This window comes from Cenococcum geophilum, assembly GCF_001692895.1.
Source record: "Cenococcum geophilum 1.58 unplaced genomic scaffold K441scaffold_45, whole genome shotgun sequence".
Classification (NCBI taxonomy): Eukaryota; Fungi; Ascomycota; class Dothideomycetes; order Gloniales; family Gloniaceae; genus Cenococcum; species Cenococcum geophilum.
In genome coordinates, this window is record NW_027137603.1 from 495,355 (window position 1) to 516,212 (window position 20,858).

General features: G+C 51.1%; 5 protein-coding genes across 5 annotated transcripts; 3 read left to right on the plus strand and 2 right to left on the minus strand.

The window, feature by feature from the left end:
• Positions 1 to 133: 133 nt before the first annotated feature.
• K441DRAFT_617313 (uncharacterized protein) lies at positions 134 to 7,667 on the plus strand. The gene is made up of 4 exons (XM_067645787.1): positions 134 to 552; positions 608 to 6,109; positions 6,158 to 7,117; positions 7,181 to 7,667. The coding sequence occupies exons 1-4, from the start codon at positions 391 to 393 to the stop codon at positions 7,196 to 7,198; spliced, it is 6,642 nt and encodes a 2,213-aa protein (XP_067500222.1). The 5' UTR covers positions 134 to 390; the 3' UTR covers positions 7,199 to 7,667.
• Positions 7,668 to 8,509: 842 nt separating this feature from the next.
• On the minus strand, positions 8,510 to 11,068 carry K441DRAFT_617316 (uncharacterized protein; the record flags this gene model as incomplete). The annotated part of the gene is made up of 4 exons (XM_067645788.1): positions 10,844 to 11,068; positions 10,622 to 10,773; positions 8,935 to 10,471; positions 8,510 to 8,757 (listed from the first exon to the last, which is right to left on the minus strand). The coding sequence occupies exons 1-4, from the start codon at positions 10,869 to 10,871 to the stop codon at positions 8,510 to 8,512; spliced, it is 1,965 nt and encodes a 654-aa protein (XP_067500223.1). The 5' UTR covers positions 10,872 to 11,068.
• Positions 11,069 to 12,405: 1,337 nt separating this feature from the next.
• On the plus strand, positions 12,406 to 13,200 carry K441DRAFT_578096 (uncharacterized protein; the record flags this gene model as incomplete). The annotated part of the gene is made up of 1 exon (XM_067644280.1): positions 12,406 to 13,200. One exon carries the CDS (start codon positions 12,406 to 12,408, stop codon positions 13,198 to 13,200), a length of 795 nt encoding a protein of 264 aa, XP_067500224.1.
• Positions 13,201 to 13,855: 655 nt separating this feature from the next.
• Positions 13,856 to 15,174, minus strand: K441DRAFT_665664 (uncharacterized protein). Its single transcript, XM_067649531.1, has 2 exons — positions 14,885 to 15,174; positions 13,856 to 14,791 (listed from the first exon to the last, which is right to left on the minus strand). Exons 1-2 carry the CDS (start codon positions 15,120 to 15,122, stop codon positions 14,214 to 14,216), a joined length of 816 nt encoding a protein of 271 aa, XP_067500225.1. The 5' UTR covers positions 15,123 to 15,174; the 3' UTR covers positions 13,856 to 14,213.
• Positions 15,175 to 15,952: 778 nt separating this feature from the next.
• On the plus strand, positions 15,953 to 20,005 carry K441DRAFT_665667 (copper-transporting ATPase-like protein). The gene has a single exon (XM_067649532.1). The coding sequence runs from the start codon at positions 16,366 to 16,368 to the stop codon at positions 19,957 to 19,959; it is 3,594 nt and encodes a 1,197-aa protein (XP_067500226.1). The 5' UTR covers positions 15,953 to 16,365; the 3' UTR covers positions 19,960 to 20,005.
• The last annotated feature ends 853 nt before the right edge of the window (positions 20,006 to 20,858 follow it).

The following is a 20,858-nucleotide window of genomic DNA, read 5'->3' on the forward strand; positions in this document are numbered from 1 at the left end:
TTTACCCGCTCGCCCTACCTTCTGAGCCGTGAGCCAGCGCGGGACAGCTGGGGACCTGAGCATCATCATTCATCCCGACAAACGGCTACTATCCACCTCACCCCCGTGACCCTGTTGTCTACGAGTGGCTGGATGCCACATCGACTGCCTGCACCATCGCAAGCCTCCATCCCTTCGCAATTCAGCATTTTGTTAATACAGTACATTCAGACTTCCTCTTGGTGAAGGCAAAAACTTCTTGGCAGGCCAGGACATTCATATCTAACCTAACTTTCTGTTTGACATATCAGCACCTTCACAGCATATCAGAAACCTAGAACGGTACTGCCTATGGATTCCTCGTCCTCGCAACCGTAGTCCACCTCCCCCTCGGTGAACTCACCTTCCACCATGGCGTTCCTCCTCTCCATATCCTCCTCCATCGGCAAGAAGATACTTCTGTCTGCTCTTCATCATGTTGACATCTTGGATAAAGACCCTTCTGACTTCGTCGATCTTGCCGTGGGCAAGAAGACGACCTTGGAGATACGGGATGTTGGGTTACGTGTCAAGGCAAGCCTTATGTCAAAACCACCTGTTTAACTCTCTGCTGATTATAACTGTGTAGAGATTGATATCGCTCCTGCATCTAAACCTTCCCCCAGAACTTCATCTTTCAAAAGCTCGCGTATCCTTCCTCCGAGTCACACTTGCGTGGGAATCAGTGAACCCCCGAATAGTCATTGAAATCGAAGGTGTCCAAATACGCGCAAAAATATCTACAGACACACGGGATGTTAGTGATTCAGGCACTGATAAACATGCTGGCGTTCGGGCACGTTCACGACACGAGCAACGGGAAGCTACACCGATGGCGGACTCATTGGGCAGCTCATCTTCCGAAGATGATGAACATTTACCTACCGCCGAAGACCTGGCCAAATCTTTCCTAAGGGAAGAACCCGCCGAGAAGATAAAAGAGCTGGAGGAGGCGCTGAATAATCAAACAGAATATCTTCAAGAATCCATAATGTCTAGCGAGGATGGAGAAGACGAAAATATAGTAGGAATGGGCTCACGGCTCGCTCTACCAGCAGTTTTACGGAACTACATCATTGGGGCAGTGAATAGAATGGAAATCGTCGCCAAACGTATCGATGTCCAGATTGACGGCCACTTGCCTCCAGAAACAAGCAACGCTTCTGGCAATGATGACTACCCGTCCTCCGTCTCGGTAAACTTCCATATTGAGCGGGTTTCTGTAGACGGTTTGACATCTGGAAATCCTGAGATAAACATAACGACACAAGACGGGCGTTCCCAAGACGTCGAACCCACATCCAGAAATGGGAAGCGTCGAATGTTCATGGAAAATATTTGTGCTCGACTCATTTCAGATCCGGAGAGCTTTGCCTCCTTGTCAAGAGTTTCAAGATCCTCATCGCCTGTCGACATCCGCTCTGATGTGTCCAATAGCCACAAAAGTTATAGTGATTCTTCCATGAGCGGAGTGTCATCAAGGCATCGTGAAGATTCGCACCGCTCTGTTGGGGAGCCCGAACCCGAACCCGAACCCGAGCCCGATCCTGAACCCGAGCCCGTTACGGAAGGTCACGAAGATGTTCCGCTTAGCTTCCTGTCTCAATCCAAACGAATTCATGAAGAAAATGAGCCCTTGGAATCATCTATTCTCACTGTCGATGAAGATAGGTTCGCAGATGCCGCTTACGAAGAGGAAGAGGAGACAAGGGATCAAAGCGCTAACCATGAAGGCGCGGATATGCAACACCGATCGTATCATTCTACCCACCTAGCTGAGTATGGTGAGAACAGTTTGTTTGATGACGAAGGTCTCTTGGATTATGTAGTGGAGAATGGCTTGTTGGAATCCAGATATGATGGAGCTGAGGAGTTGCGTCCTTCGCCAGATCCTCCGGTGGATAAGACAAGTGAAGGTGCCACTTTAAGGCCCGAGGAAACCATCCCACGTATTCCGAACCGACCTCTCTCTGCGACAGTGCCTGACTTTCAAAGCACCACTCAAGGCGCCACAGCCCTCGAACTCCATCAATTTAGCGAAACGTCGAGGTCGCAGCCAAATCCATCCACCATAAGCTCAACCTCTACTGACAATTTGGATGCCGCCAAACATGCTACTATTGAAACACGTAGAGATTCGAACAGCAGCTCCAGTTCGTCGCCGCTGATCGAAGACTTGGCGCAGTCGAAGCTCTTTACACACGACGAAGCTGAAAGCATGTATATGAGCGCTATGAGTGCTGCACCTTCTGAAGCGAGCCGGCATATGGTCATCCCCGGCGGATGGGACTCTGTTTCGGTTTCTAGCGAGGGCACAGCGCCTCATGCACCAGAATCCTTACCTCCTGCAATGGAAGCTTCGACTGTTTTTGAAAGCGTTATAGAAGCTGAGGACGGATGCGAAACGCCACGACCAGGTAGCCGAGCGAGCGCTAAGTCAACGAATATCCCTGGTTCACTTCCAAGTCGAACTACTCCTGCGACAATAGGAAATGAAACCTTTCACGTACCGCTACCAGGTCCCCCTGGCAGCACGTATTCTGACAATACCAAAATCTCCAAACCATTTTTGAGTATTGATAAAATTAGTGTTTGGTTTCCTTTCAACCTATCGGATCCTGACTCAATCGCTCAACCCGACCTCAGCCATACTACTGAACATCTACGAGAGAGCCTCCAACCTACCATGGACCTTGGTGATGAATCCGTTTTCCAAGATATGCCGGGTTCATTTTCTTTTTATGCTGAGTCAACCGCAACGAGGCGACAGAAAGGCTCCAATACGGCAGAAGCCTTTAAACGGAATCTAGCTTCAAAAGCTATTCAGAATGAAGTTGCACCCGGTGCCCGCGCTCCTAAGCAATCCTCTGATCTAGGGATAGAATTGGAAATAGGCACAATACATGGGCACATTGATTTTTCTGCTGGCCGGATGATGTTCCAGATGGTACAGCGGCTGTTGTTCATGTTTAATACTCCAGATGAGAAAATGCCAGTTCACGATCCGAAAGATTTACCTAGTTCCAGCTCGGAAAGTTCTCTTCAGCTCTCCATCAAGCATATTGCATTTGCTTGGATCGAGCGGTTGGTGACGGAGTCTCTACCGGATGGTCCTCATGCTCGAACCCTTTTCAGACTTGAGGAAAATCCAAGTGACACAATTCTGAAGACCGATATCAAAAATCTACAGCTTACTGCTAGGACTAAAGCAAATGATGTTGTGGCTAGGCTACAGATAGGAAAATTTACATTTGGCTGTTTGGATCAGGATATCATATCCTTCGACACAGGTGTAGGACTCAGGCGATCTGTTCGAGACACTCGGGAAATTTTAGATCATGATGTGCAAATCGACTACCAGCAAGCATCAGAACGCAGACTCCGTATCTTCACCCGTCCTTTAAAGCTCCTCTTCGACGTGCAAATGCTGGAGGATGCATTGAGTTCTTTTGGAGGATTTAGTGGAGTATTGGAGCTAGGAAACTCAATAACTTCCAATAATACAGTACAGAGCACCCCAACGGAAGTACAACAGCGTCCTCGAGGAGTTCACTTTGACCGCATCCCGGAGCCTGTTCCGTCGAGCTCTCCCGCCTCACCTAAGGTCGACCTGAGATGTGGTGAAGTCTCGTTCTTGCTGAGAGGGAAGAGCTGCGCCGTGCATGTTAAGACGAGTGCTGTCAAGATGATCCTGCGTGAAAGCAATGTGGGCATACACATTTCGGAAGTTCGAGTTACTGGACCGTATGTTGATTTTCCACGAGGCAATCCCGCGTTGGTCACAGAACTTAAAGATTTCAACATCAGGTTTCTTTTCACCCCAGAAGAGGTAGATTTGACTAGACTGCTTTCGATAATCACACCTTCGAAGGACAAGTACGAAAATGACAGCGACATCCTGATTGATACTCTTCTTCGGCAGCGACAAAAGGGATCTGTTCTTCGAGTAACAATTGCAAGTGCGAGTATAAATGTATCCGATATTGATCGCATGAAGCTTTTCCAGGATCTTGGAAACGAAATGGCTAAATTATCTACTGTCACCAAGTATCTTCCTGAGGATGATCGCCCAGGTATCCTCACTCTCGCCGAGGTCAAACGCTTTGATGGTAGAGTCATGGTCAACGAGCGAATCGGCTATATTAACCTATCTTGTCAAGCGTCCCAATTTGCGCATGTGGGCTTGCCACCACTTTTCGCGATGGAAATCGGCAAAATCTTATTAAACCATGGGGAAGAGACCTTAATCGACGAAGTCATCGAGCTGCGACCACTGGATCAATTACCCATGATTATGGCAAGGATGATTGGTGACGAGATGGAGCCTACGATCAAGGCGAAATTGTTCAACGTCTGTTTTGAATATCGAGTTTCAACCATCATGGCTGTTCTCGGCCTCGTAGATAATGGGACAACTGAAGACCTTGTTTCGGGTATAGCTTCTTCTGTGGCGACTATTACAGGTCCTTCTTCTCCGAAAGTACTGAGCGGGCAATCATCCGAGTCTGGTAGCTCGTCCGCTGCACCCTTTAAGCCACTGCAAGTCGACTTACTTCTTCGTGACTGTGCCCTTGGTTTGAATCCGAGAAAATTGCCTTCCAAAGGGCTCTTTGTTCTGACAAATACCCGGTTCAGTGGTGCATTATCCAAAAGCCAAGAACTTTCAGCTACTCTGGATATAAGGAAAGCCTCCGTACTAATAATAGACGATATAGATCGCATCGATGATCCTACTGACCCTTCGTCGACTCCTACTCACGCCTCTGCGCTTGGTAGCCGACAAGTTACAGATTTATGCCGAAGCGGATTCATATCTGTCAGCACAATCTCTTCAGCAAAGATATCTGTGGGTATGACAGGCAACAGAAATGGCCAGCCGCAAATTGTGGAAGTTGAGTTCAAAGACGACTTGATCATACTAGAAACCTGCGCCGATTCCACACAAACACTAATCGGTATCTTGAACGGATTGAAACCGCCAATGCCGCCAAGCACGGCTGAACAGTATCGGACAATTGTTCCACTACAAGAAATGATGGATTCGTTTTCTGGAGATGCCTTCGCCACTGTTCACGATGAGGCTGAAGATGGTACGTTTACTATGGATGATGCCGACCGCATGGATGATGAGGTCCCGAGGAATCTTGAATATGTTGGAAGTTTCTACAATCCTGAATCAATACCCACTGAAGAGGATATTGGTGATGGCATGCTTGGAGAAGATGACCTCCATCATTTGGCAAGCCCTCCTATAACTCGACGGCGAGGCGAAAGAGGCCTCTTAGAGAGCTTCCAAGAGCAATATGAAGTTGCCGAAGGTGAACAAGAGTTTGATTTTGATGACAATTATTTTGGCACGGACTCAGAAATCAAAGGCACTGCTCATAAATGGGATTCTACCAAAAACCAATACACGTTGTCGAATGAATTCAAAGTGACTGACAGTCCCCTAAAAATCCGTGTACGCGACACGAATGTCATTTGGAACCTATTTGATGGATTTGACTGGCCGAAGACTCGAGGTGTAATCGCACAGGCAGTGCAGGATGTGGAAAATAGAGCTGAAGAACGACGACAGAAGAGGACAGTGTCTGGAGATGACGACGAAGAAAATGTTGTCATCGAAGAAGATTTCCTTTTCAATTCTGTATGGATCAGCATCCCGGTGAATGAAGAAAAGGGGGCTCTCTCAAAGAAGATTAATCATGATGTGGATGACCTTGTCAGCGAGACTGGTAGCTACGCCACAACAACCGCATCTCGCTCGACAGTACGGCAGAGGACGCCAAAGTCGAAGCGCCGAAAACTCAAGCTTGAGCGGAGCAGGCACCACAAGATTACCTTCGAATTACGAGGAGTCGCTGCCGATATTGTGGTATTCCCTCCTGAATCTGGCGAGACGTTAAGCTCAGTCAATCTCCGCGTTCACGACTTTGAGATCTTCGACCACGTCCCGACTTCAACCTGGAAGAAATTCGCCACTTCTCTTCTTGACCCAACCCAACGCGAAATGGGTCGGTCAATGATAAATCTGGAGCTCCTAACTGTAAAACCTGTTCGTGATCTGGCTGCTTCTGAACTGGTCTTGAAGGTAAGCATGTTTTAATCGGCTATTTTATGTACTCATTAACATAAATAGGTTACTGTCCTTCCTCTCCGACTTCACGTTGACCAGGATGCACTCGACTTTATCACGCGATTCTTCGAGTTCAAGGATGACTCCGTTGCACCAAGCACTAGCAAAGCTGACCAGCCTTTCCTTCAGCGCGTTGAGGTGAATACTGTCCAAATAAAACTAGACTACAAGCCCAAAAAGGTGGACTATGCCGGCCTCCGATCCGGCCACACAACGGAATTCATGAACTTCTTCATTCTAGATGGTGCCGACATAATGCTCCGCCATGCTATCCTCTACGGCGTTACTAGTTTCGACAAATTGCACCAAACCCTCAATGACGTTTGGATGCCTGACGTGAAAAATAACCAGCTTCCCGGCGTGCTCGCTGGTCTTGCGCCTATCCGCTCAATTGTCAACGTAGGCAGCGGTGTCCGCGACCTTGTCGTCGTCCCGATGCGCGAGTACAAAAAGGACGGCCGTATCGTTCGCAGCGTCCAGAAAGGAGCTCTCGCGTTCGCTAAGACTACTACTTCGGAACTGGCTCGCTTTGGTGCCAAGCTCGCCATTGGCACCCAGACCGTTCTAGAGGGCGCAGAAGCTTTCTTGTCTCCACAATCAGCGTCTGCGGGTCTCTCATCAGCTGATTCATGGGAAGACCTCGACCCTTCTAGCTCGCCCAGTGCTCTCGACGAACCTAGAGCCATCTCACATTATGCAAATCAACCAATCGGTGTTATGGCAGGTCTCCGGGGTGCGGCACGCCATCTTGAGCGAGACTTGCTAACCGCTCGTGATGCCGTTATCGCTATTCCGGGTGAAGTAATGGAGAGCGGAAGTGCAGGGGGGGCAGCAAAGGCTGTCATTCGCCGAGCACCGACCGTGATTCTCAAACCTGCCCTTGGCGCAACCAAAGCTGTGAGCAACGCATTGTTTGGCGTGAGCAATGCGTTGGATTCACAGAGCAGAAGGAAGATAGAGGATGTAAGCCTCCCCGCCACCTGTGCGTTCCCTTTCGTAGGATTTATTTGCTAACGATGTTCCTAGAAATACAAGAGCTATTGAGATAGCTCACGCATTTTATAAAATCCTACTAGCATTTTTAATTTCAACGCAAGGTGATTCGACCTTCTGGTTTTCTTTTCTTTTCTCTCTGCATGCATTTTCATTCTCCCTCATCAGAGGCGTTATTTCCTTCTTCAATTTGCATAGCGATGGTGCAAGACACGGGAACATAGTGTGACGCGCAGCATTCTCTCTTCTCTTCAAAGTTCCAACCACACATGCATGAACCGCAACGGTACCAGCGTAACGGCGTTTCTTTGATTTTGGGAACCGGCACGAAACGACTCTTGACATCTTCCACATCTGAATACCCTCTACGTATCATGATGGGGGGGTAAGGGGGTTCGTTTATCGGCGAAATTGTATTTAACAGCTAGGAGGTTGAAGGAAATGGTGTATAAGTTAGGCGGTGTTAATATCGATTGCATACCGTATATATTCCGGGAATAGAGGGTCACATTTCTCACGCATGATAATCATGAGCTCCGTCATCGGAGCCTAGCACTCCAACGTAAGTGATGTGCTATGAAATTCCAAGCTGTCTCATACGCTATTGATGCCTGTGTTCAAATTTGGCAGCCTAGTTGTGCCTTCATAAATGGCTTCAAATGCTTAATTAAAAACTAGGTAGGTTTTTCGGTATGTTCGGTTGCGAAGGACTTCAGAGACTTGTGCAGAACCTGAATGGTACGGGGCAGGACCCGCATAAATGGCTCGTAGTACGTAAGCCTCTATCAACGGCACATGGGGTAATATTAACTTTCGACATTATTTCGCGTCCCATAATTTAGGGCGGCCATTTCGGAAATGGTTGCCGCCCAACCGAATTCGGCAGTTCAATCACGAAGCTTGAGAACACTTAGTCTATCAGAGCTTAGAAACACTAGCGTGGGGTGCCACGAAGAGTCCATTTAGATGGACTGAAGCAGAACCATGGAATGAGGGTGTTTGAATGACTTTGGGGTATTGGAAGTGATAAGGGCTACTAGGAGTTAAATAATATCGACAATCGGGCGTACTGTGTATATATCGGCGTGCGATAATGAATGGCGTCGATGTTATTTTTAATGATGTGTCCTTCCCAAAGGGACAGCGGGGATCTTCCTGGCTCTTAGCAGCAGGGCTAAGCAAGCATGGAACCATGGTATCGGAACGAAAAACTTAAACGAAAAAATATCAAACCTCCGAGACGAAGTTAAAGTAGTAATGCCGATATGGTCAGGGGTATCATTGCTAGTTTCCCAACAGCCATTCCTTCTTGGCTTTTTTTTTGGCCTATCGAATGTTTAGGCCCGCTGCCTAATTTATATCTCATAATTCCGCCTCTTTCTTTGAATGGTTGTTCCCCGCACTCACTAGTCCTCCAAAATCTGGCCAGCTCAATCCATTCAAGCCTAGCGCGGCGTTGTATGCCAGCTTGCGAATTTTGTGGGACCGGGTTTCAGGGGGCTGTGCTGGGGGTTGCACTGGGGACTTCACTTGAGCTTTCCGGTGAGGAGGTGAGATGGGTGAGAGGACCGAGGCAGAAATACTGGAATGGCTAGTATTGGTGGAGGAGTCTGAAGAGATCGTTATGACGTTTTCTGGAGTGGATAAGCGAGGGCAAGGTGGATAGGTTGTTTTTTTAGGAGCTGGTGGACGAAAAGCTGCTCGAGCTGAAGCAGTATCATTAATGATAGAGATGCCGAGGCCTATAGCTTCGCTGGCTACAGGTGGTTTAAGTGTTGAGTTGCCACGAGGAGCACTCCCATTCGACGGTCTCTCTGCCACTACAGGTGGCGTGAAGAACATGGTAGAGCTATTTTCGTGCTCTGCCAAACTTTCATTTCTCACAGCAGCGCTGTGTTGTGTCTCTTCATCTTCCGTTGTCTGGGTGTCTTCCGGTCGCTGGCGCTTATCAGCTCTCATCCTTTCTCTGCGTTCATCCAGCATATCCGTCATCTCGGCATCATGAGCAAACAAATCGGCAGAGCAGAGATGGCCAAACAGAGCGCGTATGCTGAGTGCGGACGTCCAATTGATTGGGTCCACGGTGCAAGGATAAATATCCCGAGGACGGAAAGCTCGGACGAGACTGCAAAGTTCACTGTATGAAGAGTGACGTGAGTAAGGAAATGTTATGGATTTCGGAAGTGGACCATCAATTTTGTCTAGCGCAGTGCCAGTATTAGATAATTGCACCTCAGAGCCAGCCGAAGACGGTGTTGTGGTCGCGACCCTTGCCAGTATAGCGACGAGTTCCTGCAGTGGGATGTCTCCAAGAAGCGAAGTGTCGTCATGAGGATCATCGCCTTTTGTGCTTGTGTCCAGCAAAATTCTATTCTTAGTTTCGTCCGTTGCAGACGACAAGAAAAAGAAGATCTTGGAAAGCAACTCGGGATCCTCTAGCTTCGCAGCACAAAGTTGCATTAACTGGCCTACAGCATTGGGGTCGTTGATTTCAAGCTCGTGGATTTGATTCAAATCTCCATTCCCGCCTCCTGCACCTAATTCACCAATTTCGACGCCATTACTTAGGCGTGTCACGATTGGAATAATACTCACCACCTGTGGGTTCTCTTCAATTACCGGGCACGAAGTTCCACGTTCACAGCTGTGAAGTCTGACATGAGGGTTTCCAGTTAAGCAACCCTCACTGTAGTGGTTGCCACAGTGAAAACCGCACAGTGGCGGTGCTTCTTGGGACTGAAGAAAATTTTCTCGTGCAGAGAGGGATTTGTAAATTCCCCACCGGTACTGATCCAAATGAATAGTACTTTCAAGAAATGCAGAGAGTGCGATCCACACGTTTTCGTATCCGAATGTCCAGGCTTGGAAATAAAATAGCGTGTCTTTTGGATACTTCTCTACTTTCTCAAGGAGCTCTCTCACGCCTTCAGATTTTGATGGAAATTCTCGATATGGCTCAGATTTAGTTGCAAAGGTGGTGTCAAGATATATGCAGTCAAGTCGGCGAGGACCAAGTGTGTATGGTATAAGCACTGGGTTCTGGACCAACGAGTTTACCCACCATGTTTCGGATCGGATGTCGCCGGTGTACAGGATTGCTTTGCCATCGCCCTGGATAAGGAACATGACAGCTCCCGCACAATGATTGGCAGCGAAAAGGGTGACGCGAATTTCATTGCCTGGGGACAGCTCGATGACGGTTGGTGTTTCTAGTGGCAATGTTTTGAGAAGTGTTTGCAAGTGCTTGTATGTTTGTTTACGTGATTCGAGAATGCCTTTCGCAAAGTTCATGCGATGGGGGTACCTTTCGAGACGCAACAGGATCTAAAATCGTCAAGACATGGCCACAAGATAACAATTTACACATTGACAGGAAACGCGAAACAAGAGCCAGCTATGATTCGAGCCACGATGGAAGGATAGAAACCGTGGTGCACGGAAATATATGCAGACTAACGTGACCAATCGACTCACCTCCCGCGTTGCAGGTGAACAGTAAATGAACGGTGACTTCAGGGATTCCAACCCAAGAAGATGGTCAGAGTGAACATGGCTTAGGAAGCAGGCTAGTGGAGGCTTTTGGCCGGAAATTACTCGAAAATAATCAATCCTGATTTGGGGGAATTCTGCAGGACCACTGGGTGAGGAATAATACGGCGTAGGCTGGAAAGAGGGATGATTATGAAACATGCTTACCTGTGACAACGCCCTTGAACGTCGACATGGCCCGCAGCGGTTGTGTAGGTATGTAGGTGGCGTTGGAGATTTTAGGACGTGGTGGTCTTGAGAGAAGGGCCCTCAAAGAACGCGACGACGCCAAGTCATGTGCTTCAATCCATTCGTTCTTTCACGAGCCAGATCCCGCAACATGGGCCGGTCAACGGGGGCTGATGCAAAACACACACGGTTCCTGCTCGACGGGTGCTCAGAGAATGCTCGGTCGTGCGGTGTGTCAGTGGCTTCGAAACGATCTTGGCTTACAGTCTGCATGGAAAAACAGCATGACCCTGGGCAGATTTGGTGTGGTTGGATTTGACCATCCCGCTGCTGACCAGTTTGGTAGCCCCTCGAGGTCGCTGGTGCCGTGGGCGGACTACCGCCAACCACGGCGGTGATGCCGGGGACCATTTGCCTCTAGGAGAGAGCGGAAAAATTGGTAGCCACTCAGCGGGGTCAAGCATTTTGTCCGGCAGGGTCAGATGGGCCTTGAATTGACAGCTTGCACACCACCACCTCACGGCAGCCGCCGAATTTGCTTTCCTGCGTCGGACGGTGGGCTTCGGCTTGTTTGCGTCCGCTGTGATAGGCGTTGGAGCTGCCATGCCATGCGGCAATAAAGACCAGTGGATCGGCCCCAAGTCAACCCTTGAAAGGCGGGCGTGAGCGGACCTCAATGGTAAGCGGCTGCAGGCAAGAAATAGGTTTCGAGGCGACGAGCCTAGCCCGTAACTATCGTCCCCGGCGCATTCTCTACCGGCCCTGGCCCTTGCTGGCAGGAGGATCATATCTGCTGGCTGCTGGACCATGGGACAACCGATTATAAAGTACAGGCGGTGTACCTGAACATGCTGCTTCATTTCCCCCTTCCTTTTTTGTGCCGTCCGAGCGAGTTTCCTCCTGACTCTGCAGACTCTCCAGACTGACTGAATCCTCCTTCACGCCCGTCACTTCATTCATCCCGATACCACCGCCCTTCCCGCCTCTCCGCCGGGCCCGAGACGGTTACGTGCACGCTGGCTGCTGAGCTTAGCCCATCGTCGTTACCACAGGGGAAGGCCCAACGCAGTAATCGAAATATTCTCCCCGAGTTAGGAAGGTGTTCCGGAGGTCTTTGCTCTGAGACGAATTTACTGTAGCCCCAGGCCACCGCAAATTCCCGCTGAATCACGCTCACCAGCTATTCCTCCTCGCTCCCTTTTTAAAGAGTCAAGTGCAAAGCGTCTCCGCCAACGAATCAGAACCCACTTCTTAAAGAAGAGAGCGACAAGGCTACGTGTGACAGAGCTTGGCTGTGTGACGCGTGAATCAGATTCGGAGTCACGTTCATTCCTTTTCTCTCGATCAGGAACGGCACCTAAGCCAATACGCCACTTCAGGTCCTTTCCAGCGCCCCACAAGCTCAATTCAACAACACCTCTGCCTCACAAACGGTGCCTGATCATCTCACCTATTTAGTCCTGAACCTCCACCCAGCGACGTCCGCTTGAAAACGAAACCCTCCTACAAACTATACCTGACTTCTCCCTGGTTGGCCCACGATGCACCGTAAACAACCCATATCCGTTCTGGTGTACAATCAGCTCTTCCCGCACCCTCGCCCTGACGATCCCGCCTCCTTCTCCGCACACCTCTCCAAAAACCTAGTCGGCGAAGTCCGCATCGAGACTGCCACCTTCTACGGCTCCCTCGACACCATTGAAGCACGCTACCCGGGCCTCAACTACTCACACACCCCCCACCGCAAGCGCCTAGGCCGCTTCCCACACCATGCTCGCCTTTTCCAGGCCTTCGATGCTCTAGGCCTTACCGAATCGGAGATTGCAGGCTTCTGCCGCTGGGAAGGGACGCTGTGGGCACGCGAGCGGTACGAGAGGGACGAAGGGGTCAAGGTGCGGGATACGACGGGCCTGGAGATCGGAGAGTGGGTTGATCGACGCGGCAGGACGACGCGGAACAAAGGCATCAACGTGAAGACGGACATCGAGGTTGAGATCGAGGAGGTGCGGCCCGCGGAGGAGGCGATGGACTCGGAGATGGCAGAGGAAGACGAGGAGAGCGATGAGGAGGTGGAGAGCGTTGGGTTCGAACTGAACCAGCGGCTCATCCAGGCGGCGGCGATGCGGGAGCAGGGTGTCAGCGTCGTCATGGACCCGGAGTGGGAGCAGTTCCTGAAAGAGGCTCAGGAGAGAGAGGCGCTGGGGAGACAGGAGCTGGGCATCCAGGCATCGGGGGCTGCTGCACCGCGCTCGCTGCGACCGGCACTGGCGAGTGCTATGGCATCGCTTGACGCACCGCCCATGCCTCCAAACCCGTCCATCGGTCCAGCCTCTTGATCCCCCTCCTTCCAAATTGGGCTCCCTTCACCTTTAACGAAAGCATATTTTGTGCTCCTTTCTCCTCGTTACGTCTGCGGCTTATTTGGCTTATTCCACCCTTGCTATTCGTCACTGCATCTGGTTTTAGCCCGCATTGACACATTTTGAACATTAACATTCTACTGGCGTTACTCGAACTCGATGAGATATCAGATCGGACTGGGAGTTTACGGGGGGAACAGGCATATTGCCGCTGTGGAGTAATACCCGTATGATTTGCTGTGCCTTTTCTCTCTCTGAGCGTGTGCTTTGGTTTCCCCCAATGATGTTGTAGATAGTCACTGGCAGACGAAAAAGCGTCTAATAGATTTTGCATCTGGCAACAATATACAGATTTTCGACTGTGTGCGTTCTATGAGTGCTGCACGAGATGCTGTGCGGTGTTTGCCCGTATAAGGTTGGTTCGTGTTAGTAGATATATTACAATAAGTATAGACCTTTGCTGTTAGTTCGTACTTGTTATCAGATTGTCTGTACTAACAAGAATAGCATTCTCCTGCAAGGCCTTACCTGCCGTCATGACAATTTGAAGAGACCTTGTTCCAACTTCGAAGAAGTTTCAAAAGAAGAGCATATTAAATCACTTTATAAAGCCACTGTCGTAGAGTTCCGAATAGACAATCATTACTTTCATTCCCTCTAAGACTGCCGTGTCTATTTATGCTAATGCGGTTTGAATGGGCGTGCTGCTCATGACAATGCGTCGAATCATCCCCCCTAGCGACATACCTACAATAACGCAGTGTCGACATCAATGCCGGGACCCCCCAAACACCCCATTTCGAAAAAAAGCCTGCTAGAAGCCACCAGACGGTACCAACTCCACCTGAAACACCAGGAAACTAGAGGGCGAGGAAGGCACTAAGGTTGAGCCTTTCACGAGCGTTAGCTAGCCGCCACAACGCAGTCCACCCACACCCTCCCCGGCCCTCTCCCCAGCCAACAACGGCAACGGCAACAGCAACAACGACTCAGAGCCTCCGCCCCCCCAGCCCCGCAAGCCCAGACCCCCTCTTCGCATTCCGCACCCACCTGCCGACGCCCTCCTGATCAATCTCCATGGCGTCAGCGCCCTGGCCCTCATCCCCGAACACGGCGCCCCGCTTCGGCGCGCCGCCCTTGTCCTCCAGCGCAGCCATGGCGGCCTCGAGCCCGCGGTCGCGCCGGCGCCGCTCCCGCTCGCGCCGCACCGCCGCGGCGCGCACCGCCGCCATCTGCGCGTCCAGATCCGCCAGCGCGCCCTCGCACCGCTGGCTCCATGCAAACAGCGTCGCTTNCATGGCGGGCAGGCTGCCGGGTGCGAGGTCGCGGAGCGGGGCGATCGAGGCCACGTTCACGATGCTGTGGGCCGGGTCGAGGGTCGCGGTGAGGAGGGACGAGTAGATGGCGGTTGTGAGGAGGTCTTCCAGCGCGCGGGAGGAGGGGAGGGAGAGCGCGGTCATCAGGTGCGAGTAGGTGAGGGTGGAGTGGGAGTGGGCGAGGGGGAGGAGGGAGAGGAGGAGTAGTTTTTGGTGCTGGGCGGGGCTGAGTTGCGGGAGTGAGGGGTTCGCTGTTCGAGATGTGTTAGTCTGAGCTACTATATGTTTTTTCATGTTGTATGTTGTGGTGGGAGTGAGGTTGGGTGCGGGAGCCGGCTGCCTACTTTTGTAGTCCGCCCATGTTCCCCAGGAGAATATCTCGAGCAGGGTGAGGTAGGGGGCGTATTCGGAAGACTGCCTCAGGGCTTGGATGTTTGGTGTCTGGAGGAGCTCGGCGAAGACATAGGTGTGCGGGGCGGAGGTAGCTTGGGTGACCAGGTCGGCGGCGGCGCGGGGTGAGTTTGCGGATTTGGAGAGGGCTAGGAAAGGTTCGAGCGCGTTGAGGGCGCGGGTCTGCTCCATGCTGGGCTGTGGGTGCTGGTCTCGTTTTGAATTAGGGTTATTGGGAGAATTGGTGGAGGTAGTGTGCGGAGGATGGATTTCAGTCAACAGTGAAGCTTCATGCTTGGCGATCTCGCCCAGATCTGATTAGATCACAAGCTTTCTTGGACCCCGAAGGAGCCCCGGATGCTCTCGAGTTTTGAACCTTCCTGAAATGGCAGTTCTAGGCAAGCTTCCATAGTCTTGCGAAATTCAGAAAATAGTAAAAAGTCTCCTTGGACAGATCTTCCGAAGCCTATACGAACTGCTTACTCGATGGCGAGGAGCACCCAAAGTCCTCCAAAGTATCTATCTATTACCGAGTAATGACTGAATCAATCACGCCCCTCCTCTCCGCAAGCGCCCTAGGGATGCTGCCACGGAATCGTGAAAGGAGGTCGTTCGAGGTCTGTCCCGCACTATCTGTGGGTTCGATGGCCTCAAACATCGGTCTCCGTGCTGGGGAGAGCACACTGGCCAATCACAAATTAAGCGGTGATTAAGAAATGCCACACGAGTGGATGGCTATGGATGCCTTCGGGGCAAAGACCCCAGTTATCGCGGTAGACTAGGGCGATACTAAGGGATAAAGTTCGCGTATGAGGGGCTGAGGTGTAGGCAGGTGGATGTCTCGAGTAGGAGTCGTGGAGGGTAATCACACTGCGGCCGTCTCATCGCCTACCATTCCGACACCTCCAGTTTCGTCTTGGAGAGCAGGGCCAAGGCAAAACACAAAGCTTGACGGCCTTGGAAATCCATATCTTCGGGCTTCATGCCATGATTTTTTTCATATTCGTTCTCTGCTACGATTATTCTCATTCTCGTATTCCCGTATTCTTGTTTTTGCCGTATTTGGCATTCAGCTGAAGCCCAGGCGAGTCTGCTTATTCCATTCTCGGCTCTAGCGGCATCGCCCTCACTCCGGCTTTATCGGTTCCCCGAAGTGGCTTCGTGGCTTACTTTGTGGCTTGCATATTACCTTAATTATCAATCGCGTGCTAGAAGCTGACCTTCTTGTAAATCTGTACACTTCTCACCTAATATTCCCGTCATTCAGTATAGTCATCTTACGTCACCCCATTCCCTTTATTCCCTTCGTGCAGCCCGACCTGCATCTCCCCAATAGACCCTCCGCCGCATTATCACTTCAACCTGGCCAGAATCGCAGAAGTAGCCCTCTCAGGGCTGATACCCATCGGTCCTTTACCACAGCCATCTTCACATCATGGCACCGTCATACCTACCAGTATCGACTCGCGATGTCGACAAATCCCTGTCGCGAACCGCCCCACCGCAACCGTCAAAGAGTGCGCCAACTGCACACATGGCCACAACAACCCTCAAGGTTGAGGGGATGACCTGCGGAGCTTGCACATCAGCGATAGAAACCGGGTTTCAAGGAGTCGACGGCGTGGGCAATGTGTCTATTAATTTGGATATGAAGCGAGCAGTTGTACAACACGATCCTGTAAAACTGCCAGCAGAGAAAGTCAAGGAGATAATAGAAGATCGAGGTTTCGACGCAGAGGTATTGTCTTCGGATCTGCCAGCCGCAGCGCCTGCTGTGGAGGATCATTTCTTGAGCGATTCTGAAGACGAAGAGGAGGAGGCGGAGCAAGATTCATCGATATCTACTACAACTGTCTCTGTCGGAGGAATGACTTGCGGCGCATGTACTTCTGCGGTAGAAGGGGCGTTCAAGGATGTGTCTGGCATCAAGGCTTTCAGCATATCATTATTATCGGAACGAGCGGTCCTCGAACACGATGTCAAAATTATCTCGCCAGAGCGGATAGCGGAGATAATTGAAGATACTGGGTTCGATGCGAAAGTCATGGAAACAAAAGCTGCCATGCCCACGAAGAAGAGGTCACAGCGAAGTCGTGATAAGCGGAAAATCCTCACCACAACCGTTGCGGTGGAAGGCATGACGTGCGGAGCTTGCACGTCTGCGATCGAAGGTGGCTTCAAAGGGGCTGATGGGATTTTGCAGTTCAACATCAGCTTGCTTGCAGAACGGGCCGTTATTGTTCATGACCCAACCAAAATTACAGAAGATCAAATCGTCGAGACCATCGAAGACCGAGGTTTCGATGCCAAAGTTCTGTCATCAACTGATAGCAGCGCCCAGGCGTCAACGTCAAACGCTACAGCCCACCTCAAAGTCTATGGATTAATGGATACCAAAGCTTCTTCAGAGCTCGAATCTTCTCTCTGTGCAATCCCAGGCGTTATCACCGCGACAGTGAACTTCAGCACTTCTCGTGCCTCGATCACACATAAGCCCTCAAATGTTGGCTTACGTGTGCTAGTCGAAGCCATCGAAGCGGCGGGATACAATGCACTCGTCGCCGACTCGGACGACAACAACGCGCAGTTGGATTCTCTTGCAAAGACCAAAGAGATTCAAGAATGGCGTCGCTCATTCAAAGTTTCTGCTATGTTTGCCCTACCGGTGTTCCTCACCAGCATGATATTCCCTATGTTTCTTCCATTCCTCGACTATGGCAGCATTTGCCTAGCGCCTGGTATTTGGCTCGGCGATGTTGTCTGCCTTTTCCTCACTATCCCTGTTCAGTTCGGCATTGGGAAACGATTCTACATTTCAGCATTCAAATCACTTAGCCATGGTTCTCCTACTATGGACGTCCTAGTCGTTCTAGGCACATCCGCAGCATTCTTCTTTAGCGTTACAGCCATGCTCGTATCTATAGTCACTCCTCCGCATTCTAGACCAGCTACAGTGTTTGACACTAGCACTATGCTCATCACCTTCATAACCCTTGGCAGATATCTAGAGAACAGGGCTAAAGGCCAGACATCTAAGGCTCTCTCGCGGCTCATGTCGTTAGCACCTTCAATGGCTACTATCTACGCAGATCCCATTGCCGCAGCAAAAGCAGCGGAAGGGTGGGATATCCCCGTTTCACAAGAAAAAGACGACAGCAAAGACATGAATGGTAATGCCGCGGAGGAGAAAGTCATTGCTACAGAACTCATCGAGGTGGGAGACGTGGTCATTCTTAAGCCTGGAGATAAGATTCCTGCAGATGGCACTGTCACGCGCGGTGAAAGCTACGTCGATGAAAGCATGGTCACTGGCGAGGCTATGCCAATCTTTAAGGAAAAAGGACACCTCCTCATGGCCGGGACGGTCAACGGTGCTGGCCGGGTTGATTTCGTCGTCACACGGGCTGGCCGCGATACTCAGCTCAGCCAGATCGTACGCCTGGTTCAGGAAGCTCAGACAAGCCGAGCGCCGATTCAGCGGTTGGCTGATACTGTTGCTGGATATTTCGTTCCTATTATCATTACTCTCGGTCTAGCAACTTTTGTCTCCTGGATGGTCCTCAGCCATGTTCTTCCTTCTCCCCCACAGGTGTTTTTGAATCATGCCAGTGGCGGCAAGCTGATGGTTTGCGTAAAGCTCTGTATTTCGGTTATCGTCTTCGCCTGTCCCTGTGCGCTTGGTCTTAGCACACCGACTGCAGTCATGGTTGGCACTGGTGTTGGCGCTGAGCAAGGCATTCTCGTCAAAGGCGGTGCTGCTCTAGAGACTGCCACCAAGATCAACCATGTCGTTCTGGACAAGACCGGCACCTTGACTATGGGCAAGATGAGTGTTTCAAAGGCAGATTTGCAAGGAGGCTGGGACGAAGATGAGAAGAAAGCCCGGCTATGGTGGACTCTGATTGGCCTTGCTGAAATGGGCAGTGAGCACCCCATCGCCAAAGCCATCGTCCTCGCCGCCAAAGACCATCTCGGACTCGGTCCCGAAGGTGCTCTCGATGGAAGTGTAGGCGATTTTGATGCCGTCGTCGGCAAAGGCATCGCTGCCAACGTTGAAGCTGCCATCTCACCCGAGCGAAGACGCTATCGCGTACTCATTGGCAACGCTCTATACCTCCGCTCAGAGGGCATCACGATCCCGCCGTCCTTCGAAGAAGTCCCAATCACACCCTCCGGCACTGCTCGCCCACGCCCCTCGCCGCAATCCCGCTCCGCCGGCACCACAACAATCCACACTGCCATCGGTACCACCTACACAGGCTGCCTCTCCCTCTCCGACACGCTCAAGCCCTCAGCGCGCGCTGCCATCCTCGCGCTCTCCCGCCTCGGCATCTCCGCTTCCATCGTCACCGGCGACACCATCTCCTCCGCCCTCGTCGTCGCCTCCCAAGTCGGCATCCCACCCGCCAACGTGCACGCGTCCGCCACCCCCTCGGAGAAAAAGGAGATCATCGCCGAACTACAATCGCGCGGCCGCGTCGTCGCCATGGTCGGCGACGGCATCAACGACTCGCCGGCGCTCGCCTCGGCCAACATCGGCATCGCGCTGTCGACCGGCACCGACGTCGCCATGGAAGCCGCCAGCATCGTGCTGATGAGCAGCACCGACCTGCTCGCGGTGCCGGCCTCCCTCATCCTCTCGCGCAGCATCTTCCGCCGCATCAAGCTCAACCTGCTCTGGGCGTGTCTCTACAACGTCATCGGCCTGCCCTTCGCCATGGGCTTCTTCCTGCCCTGGGGCCTGAGCCTGCATCCGATGGCGGCCGGCGCGGCAATGGCGTGCAGTTCCGTCAGCGTGGTCGCGAGCAGTCTGGCGCTGAAGTGGTGGCGCCGCCCGAGGTGGATGCGCGTCGCGGTGCTGGATCCCGGTGCTGAGGTGCCCGAGGCCGAGCGCGAAGCCGAGAGGCGGTTGGGCGAGGAGGGCGTCTTCAGGCGCGCGCGGGACTGGGTCGCCGAGGCCGTGAGGGCGCGGAGGCGCGCCAGGGAGGAGGTGGGGTATGTCCCGCTGAGGGATATGGGGGATGCGTGAGGGGGGATGGGAAAGAGATATTGGTGATTTTTTATTTTTGTATTGTATGTTTTGGGTCTTAGCGTTCGGAGGCTTGGAGCTAGAGAGAGAGAGAGTACTGAAGTGCCTCTCGGGGTTTTTTGAGCGATGTTTGTAATGTAAGGTGTTGCAAATAATTCTATTCGTTACATATCTATATGCATCCCAGCTGCAGGTATTGTGAAGTTGGAATAGGTCATGACTCGGGAGAATTAACTGGCTTAAGAGGAGAAATATTAGTGCTTCCTTGCACCTAAAGATATAATTACAACTAATCCCAGGCTGTGTTGGTTGCAGTGAGCCCCTTTTGGAGGTCCCGGGAAGCATCGAAAGTTCATGTTTTGTTGCAATAGGGAAACGAATCACCCTTGACGCCTCTCTTTGCTTGACTGGATGGTAAGGTTCTATTTCTGCTACCTTTTAGAGGTTCTTGTTTTTAATTCCGTCTACATTAAAATTCGGGTTTTTAAATTCTATAAATCTCCTTCCATAGCGTTTCTGGGTTCTTAGTATTAAACTGCAATATTAACGACGCCTAGCTAGTTCAAGGTTCTGCGGTAGTCCGGCAGGAGTATCCCTTAACCCGTCAAAATTGGTCCTTACGTTACTGTGCGTTATCTTATAAATTAGACTCCTAGGGAGAAATTGCGCCCGGCGTAACGCTAAGGATCAGTACCACGCTTGTGGACTCCTGCAAACTCCTAAGCTAATTAAATTACTATACCCTAGTTCTATGAAGTCTTATAAAGTCCTAACCTAATTATATTATACTAAGAGGTGTTTCTCCCTAAGAGTCTAAGAGCTCATAGGCGCCCTTTATATATAAACTCAAAGTTTCTTATTAGTAATAACTCTATTATAACGCTCTATCTTATGCCCTA